Raw genomic sequence first — 7,544 nt, forward strand, 5'->3', positions numbered from 1 at the left:
ATGAGAGTGGTGAGGTGCTGGAACAGCTGCCCAGAGAGGCTGTGGATGCCCCGTCCATCCCTGGAGGTGTTCAAGGCCAGGTTGGATGGGGCCCTGGGCAGCCTGGGCTGCTATGAAATGTGGAGGTTGGTGGCCCTGCTGTGGTGGGGGGTTGGAGCTTCATGATGCTTGAGGTCCCTTCCAATCCAACCATTCTGTGATTCTGTGATTCTATGCCTCTGTGATTCTATGATTTTATGATTCTGTCATTCTATGATATGATACACAGAAGAGACAGGGAAAGATGGGAAAGGGATGTCTGGCCATATGGGCATGACACCTTGCAGGTCATCTCCCTTGTCCACGATGCAGCAAATCCTTCCCTCCTTCCTGCCCATGGAAAGGAGATAAGCAGACTGGATGCACAAAAGGGAGAGCAAACATGACACAATCCCTAAGAAACACATCAGCGTGGGGGCATGGCAGTGGTCCCAGCAGGGATCCATTCGTTCTGGGAGAGTTCATAAGGGGCTTTGCCCAAGACATATTTAAGCAGCTTATGGCCATTAGACAAATGTTTAATCTGCAGGAAAGTGGGCCACCAGGAGGGCAGGTGCTCTGACGCATTTGAGGCTGTGGAGCAGCTGGGACTTTGTAAGGATTTTTGATGAGAGAGAGTGATGGGAAGGACCCAGGGGGCAACTTATCAGAGGAGTGTAGAACCAAGGTGACTGGTGTCACAGCTTCCATACCAAGGGCTGAGAGACGGTGCAGCAATTGCAGCCTCCTGGAAGATTTTGGTGGAAGAGTGAAGGGAGGCAGTGAGACCACCTAGCTGCAAGCATAGGGAGCCCCGTATCTTTTTCGGGTCATATCCTATTTGCCCTAAAATAAAGCTCTGGATCAGTCTGTGGGAGGCAAGAGAAGAGCAAGAACATCTTCAATCGCCCACATCAGTACCTCCAAAAAGAAGGCTGGGGCATCAACTCGGGATCGTGAGCAGCGTTTCCTGAGCAGGCTCCGTTATTTTGCAGTCATCCAAAAGATGGCAGCCTTCCCCAAATCTTCCTCCTCGCCAGCTGGCTGGACTCCGAGCTTTAGGTACGTGTCCTACCTTGACTCCGACACTGCAGCTGCCACAGCCCATGGGACACAGAGCCCAAAAGCTGCAGAGGGCTGTTAAATCCACGTCTCTGGCCCTGCTCTTGGTGTTTTGCTAGTCTGGGAATCTGCTTGTGAGGAGTTATCACTCCTGCCTCCTCCTGGGAGAAGAGTTTGGGTTTGGTTGTGTGTGATCCAAGTTCCTCTGAGCTTGCAGACCCAGCATCTAAGGTTGCTGCTGCAACATTTCATAGAATCATAGGATATCCAGAGTTGGAAGGGACCCACATGGATCACGGAGACAACCCCTGTCCCCATACAGCACCACCCAAACCCAAACCCTATGGCTCAGAGCAGCATCCCAATGCTTCCTGAGCTCTGGCACCTCAGGCCCTGGGAGCCCTGGGAGCCCTATGCCATGCCCACCACCCTCTGATGATGAAGATAACATTTGCAGCCTATGGAAATCTACTGAATGACCCAAATAGAAAGTAAATACAAAATCTTCCGCCGAATTTCCCCAACTCCATTTCTGTGAGTTTACCAGTCTTAGAGAAACAAGGCAGCTCAGCTGCTGGGGCCTCTTTCCCATTCTACATCCCAAATCCTAAAATAGTTAGGTTGGAAAGGATCTCTGAAATCACCGAGTCCAACCATCCACCTACCACCCATGCTGCCCGCTGACGTCCCTCAGTGCCACATCCCCAAGGTTTTTTAACACCTCCAGGGACAGTGAGTCCACCACCTCCCTGAGCAGCCTGTGTCAGTGCTTTCAGACAAGAAGTTGTTCCTAATATCCAACCTGAACCAAATAACTTCTTGCAAGAGATTGTTCCTAAGTTCTCCCAGGCAAATAGGTGCTATAGCCGCAGCAAAGATCAACATGAAAGCCTGAGGAGCTAGCAGTGGCTGTGGTTGGCCTCACACATGGCCTGCTGGTGGTCAGGACGTGATGAAGGCTGCTGGGATGCTTTGCACCAACACTGGCCAAGCTGGAAATTGTTTGCAAATTGCCTTTGTAAGCATCTTTGGGTATTTCTGACTTCATGCATCTCAGACAAAGAGGAAGAGCATTGCTAACACCTGCACCCAAGTTAGATCTACAATAGGCTTTGTTGACCCAGGATGTCTCCATGGTTGCTAAAAGATTATCACTGTCTGCTGTACATTTTGGCATGCTGGAAGCAAGCACCAGCAAGCTGGGTGCATGCAGCAGGCCTGATTCCCACTCCCAGCATCCTGAGCGATATTCCTCCCTTCCTCAAAGTGATCACCACTGCCACAGGAATGCAGACAAAGAAGAAATGAAGGCAAAAAAGAAATGATGATATGCTAGCATTGTTACTGCCTTGGCCAAAGATGAGCAGCTGGCAAGGAAGTTCCCCACACTGTCTTCTTGGGAAGAGTTTCCTTTTGATTCAGCAAGAATGCCATGAGCTGTTTCCTCCTTCATGCAAAGAGGGACACCCTAATCTGGAGAACACGGGGGCTAATGACACAAGACTGCTGATGAGAGAAAGTGAAGTCCATTCAGGGACAACACTGCATTGAGGTGGCAGTGTGTAGATACAGAAGGTGAAGCACCATTTTCACACTTCCCCATCCCTGACTGGGTTCAGTCTGCTGTCTGAGATGTGGCAGATTGTATCTCTCTTCTCTTGCTCAATTCCCCAGCACAGCACAGGGCATTTCACAATGTGGTACTAGCTATTCCATACCCTCATTCCAGTCCTGTTCTTGTACCACTTAATGGGTGAGAGCTTCGCTCATCTGTACAGAGGGTACAGGATCAAGGCTCTACTGCAGTCCAAAACAAAGGCTTTAACAGGAATTTGCTGCTGTACTGGAACAGCAGTTTGTTCAGTTGTTAATAGCCCTTCATAAGACTCTTGTTATCTCTATTGACAAATAGTGGAGGAAGAATGGGAGGAAGCATCATGGGATACAGATCTTTTGCAGAGTTGGTTTCCAATGTATTGGCCATGCAAAGGTGTGAGAGTTGGAGCTACAAAATCTCAGAAGCCCATAAGCTTTCTTACATATTGAAGACATTTTCTGAAGAAATTGGAAAGTTCTTTGGGAACAGAAACTGTCACCTTCATAGGATCGTGTCTCAGCTGTTGATTCAGATTGTCTAGGCCAGAAGAAGAGAAACTTATGTAGCAGTCTTTGGTCCTACAAGCCAAAGATGGCTTATGGGCCACCTATAAGCCTGGACACCAGAGCTTTCAGCACAACCTCACATGAACAGACTGCTGAGGAGCTCAAGTATGACTCCTGTCGTGATGGGGCTGATATGGGAAAATGCAGTTCCTGTGTTTGACCATATCTCCACTTACAAACATGGATTTATCTCATAGGACTTACCCAATCTATCCTGATGCCCTGCACACGAGTTTTTGGAAGACAATAAACAGCATAACATGCTTCAGAGTAAGAGCTGCTCTTTTTAATGAGAGGACCAATCTTCATTGCCATGAAACGAGAAGGAATTACTGCAAACATCACCGTTTCCCTCTTTGTCCCATCACCAAAAGTCTGTGCTCTACTTCTTTTTCCTGTGTGTCAGGCAACAATATGGGCTCCTACAGTCTTCAGTATGCTCCTCCTTCTCTCTTTTAGTGCACATCCTGGAACAACACCTACCGCAGCACTTTTTTGACTGGCTTTTTCCTGTAGAAAAGAAAGGAAGAGGGTTAAGTCTGCATCTGTTGTCTCATCGTGGTCTCTTGGAACAGAAACTCCACCTCCGCACAGAAAACAATCTCCATAAACATCCACCTCCAAATTGATATTTAGGAATGGACCCTGGTCAAGAAAATCTCTACAGAATATCCCTACCCACACCTGCTTTCCTGGAAAAGTCTGGAGGTTTTGGGGTTTTTTTTGCCTTTGTTCCTCTATGGTTTATTCATTTATACATTTATATTGTCGCCTTACCTGGGGTGGCCATCAGGGCCATTAGAAAAACAACAAACACAACGTAGATGATCTTCATGACTGGACAGCCACCAGGACCACAGCAGGACTGGGATGCAGCCTTGCAGAGAGAGCCTGAATCCGTTTCTAGAAATAAGGCTGGAAATGCTGATATTTATACACATTCCTTGACAGAAAGGATAGTGTTAAGGAGGAGCGTGACTCTGCTGTTGTCCAAGGACATATTGTTTGCTGCATAGTGGGATATTATGTCACTCCAACCCAGTGGCCATCTGACAATGAGGCACCCACTCTGCACCCATTTGTCACTGGTTCTGTGAGGCTCTTCAGAGCAGTGCTGGCACAGTCAGCCCCTGGGTGTGGGGCCGTGGCTTGGCTGTGATGGAGAGTGTCAGAATGACAAGGAGTGCCCTTCTGGAGGAGGACTGGTAATCCATGGGCCAATGCCACCATATGCATTCTCAACAGTATGTCAGGACATAGATCCTCTACTTGGATGCAGAGTAGCGTGGCAGTGGATAAGAAAGGTGTTATAAAGCTGAAATAACTTTCCTGCAGAAGATCTCTGTGTATCTCTAATTTAGCTAACACTCCAACCACTCCCACTTCTTTACTGTCAAACAGTGTTTGGCTCTCATATACTGAGTCCCTGCCCACGGCACAGAGTTGGAACTGCATGATCTGTACGTTTCCTTCCAACCCAAGCCACTCTATGATTCTATCTGAAAGCAAGATCACTAGTCTAAGCTAATCAGCTGTGGCTTAATTCACTTGCCTGAATGCAGATAGCCAGCACCATTCCCCAGGTGCCTCCTACTCATCAGTATGTCCAAGGGATATGGAAGCCACACTCTGCAGATAAATTAATCAGCAAGTCAGTCCTAGTTTCTTATTCTCCTAAACCCTCTGAATGTTGGGTTTTAAACATAAGTGAGTAGAATATAGCAAAGAAATAAGTGCAGAGATGATCAAAAGCATTGCTTCTATTGCTTACTTAGAATCTCTATCACTATAAAGTGAAAAGAAATCCTAGCATTTACATCTACATCAGCTTGTGATTTACATGTCACTTCATAGGATGGCTTGGGTTGGAAGGGACCTTAAAGCCCATCCAGCTCCAACCCCAGCTGTGGGCTGGGCGCCTCCAGCTCAGGCTGCCCAGGGCCCATCCATGGCCTTGGGCACCTCCAGGGATGGGGCACCCACAGCTCTGGGCAGCAGTGCCAGGGCATCACCGCCCTCTGAGCAAAGGATTTCTTCCTAACATCTCACCTAAATCTCTCCTCTTTCAGTTTAAAGCTATTCCCCCCTTCTCCTATTACTAATAATGATAGCAGTGTAAACTGTCAGTCCTCCTCCTGCTTATAAGCTCCCTTCTTTCTTCTTGCAGAGAAGCAAAGAAATAGCAGCCACAGCACCTCCACCCCAAGAAGCAACTGAACCCGAGCAGTCGCTGTAAGCTGTGTTCCCTGGCAGGGACTGAACCTTTCAAACCGAACAATGCTGGCACTGCCTTGTACCATTCCCTCCAGCACTGCCTGGGAGCAGGTTGGGTTTATCTGCCCTGGGGAGCAGGACTTACAGGAGCATTTGCTATTCATTCTGAGTAGGATTGATTTTGAAATGAGTACACTTGAATCTTGATGCTCTGGGTGTCTACAGTCCTTTGACAGATGACAGACATCTGCTCAACGCAGTCTGTGGAACTGAGAGAGTCATTCTTCTCACAGACCAGAAGATTTTTATTTAGAGAGAGCTAAACCACACACTCTCCAAACCATTGGCTGACTATTCCCAGTGACTATGGCTGGGTTGAGTTTGACTGTCATATCATACATGACTATCATTTGGGCTGAGTTTGGAATACCCTTCTAACGCTCTGTGTGGAATCACGGGGACACATGCAATCACAGCACACACAGAGGAATCTTTTTGTTCTCTTTCTCTTTATTGAGCAGAGGGGATGACACGTGGCTCAGAGCATGGAGAAGCTGCTCCCAAAGCCACCGCAGCGCCTCCTCTCCCCCAGGGGCTCCTCCTCAGCCCTTATTTCCACTTCCAGCTGGCAGGCAGGCAGCAGTGCACCTTGCAGTCGGAGGAGCGGGCCCAGACCTCTGCCTTGGAGCACTTGCTGGAGCAGTAGCCGATCTTCGGGCAGTACTTCAGGACCTGCCCATAGCCTGCGAGGGGAAGCACAGGGTGTTTGGGGCTCAAGGTGCTGCCTCCAGTGCCACCTCCAGGCACAGGCACTGCTCAGAGGGATGACTGCCCAAGCAGAGAAGTTGGAAGGAAACTTGAAGAACACAAGCTTAAGAAACAAACTGCAGCTCCCTCTCCCTGCTGCTGGTGACTACAGGGCCAGCTGATGGTGCAGATGTGGATGAGGAGTGAAATCTGAATGGGGCTCCTAAGGCCTCGCTGGGGAATCTTAGCCCAAAGTCACTTTTTGCCTTCTGTAGAAGGACCAAAGTCACAGAAAGAATCATAAACAACTACAGCTGTGCCACATCAGTAAATCAGATATGCACAGGACTGCTCCTTGATACAGAAATCAATTTGAATGAGTATTCTCTGGTACCATGAACCTCTCATAGCTCCCAAGAGGTTTATCCACATCTGTACACTTACTGAGAAATGGTCTGTCCTGGGCTCACTCCCAGACTGAATACTGAAGTTATTCTCACTCAAATCTGCCTGAGCTAGTCCTTATTTCACAGCCCCATTGCTGATGTACCTGGCCCGGTGATAGCAATCACCTCCCATGGTGATATGTATATTTTTGAGAGTTTAAATCACTTCAGATGAACGAATCCCAGTTTGTATCAGCTCATCTTGCCCCATTTGCCCTCTTACCTGGGGTGGCCAGGGAGATCAGCAGGAAGACGGAGAAGATGAGGTAGAGGAACCTCATGGCTGGAGGCGAGCTGGGGTCTGAGCGAGGCTGAAGAGAGAGGAGCTGCAGAGGTCTCAACGGGAAGAGGTGGTATGGAGTGAAGCTGTGGCTGCCAGTATTTATAGAGCGTTCCCCTGCCGAGCGGAGGATGCTAGGGAGGCATGGGAATCCATCCAAGATTGTGCTGTTTGTGGCCGGGCGCACAGCTGTGGAACGAGCACCAGAACTTCCCGCATGCATCCAGGTGTGCTGGCAGCCTCCTCCTTCCCCGGGGTCCAGTTGCTCAATATCAGGGCACCATTTCAACACGCTGCCTCCGAAGAGAGCACGAGGAAATAGGGACTGTCAGCAGCAGGACTGGGGGGATCGACGTGTCACAGAATCGTAGAATCAAAGAACGGCCTGGGTTGAAAAGGACCGTGATCCTAGGTTTCAACCCCCTACTATTGCAGGGTCGCCCAGGCTGCCCAGAGCCACATCCAGCCTGGCCTTGAATGCCTCCAGGGATGGGTCAGAGGGACCTGATGGACATCTGTGGGAAGAATGAGATTGATATCACAGGGCTTGGGCCTTTCTCAGCCTCTGGCAGAGATGCAGCAGAGCTGAGCCATGGCCACGATGTACTGATAAC

The 7,544-nt window shown here is 49.1% G+C and overlaps 1 protein-coding gene across 1 annotated transcript; it reads right to left on the reverse strand.

The window, feature by feature from the left end:
* Positions 1-6,066: 6,066 nt before the first annotated feature.
* Positions 6,067-6,931, reverse strand: LOC306958533 (meleagrin-like; the record flags this gene model as incomplete). Its single annotated transcript, XM_079550069.1, has 2 exons — positions 6,067-6,200; positions 6,874-6,931. The coding sequence occupies 2 exons, from the start codon at positions 6,929-6,931 to the stop codon at positions 6,067-6,069; spliced, it is 192 nt and encodes a 63-aa protein (XP_079406195.1).
* Between the last annotated feature and the right edge of the window lie 613 nt (positions 6,932-7,544).

This window comes from Tetrao urogallus (genome assembly GCF_951394365.1).
Source record: "Tetrao urogallus genome assembly, chromosome: 2".
NCBI classification, from domain to species: Eukaryota; Metazoa; Chordata; class Aves; order Galliformes; family Phasianidae; genus Tetrao; species Tetrao urogallus.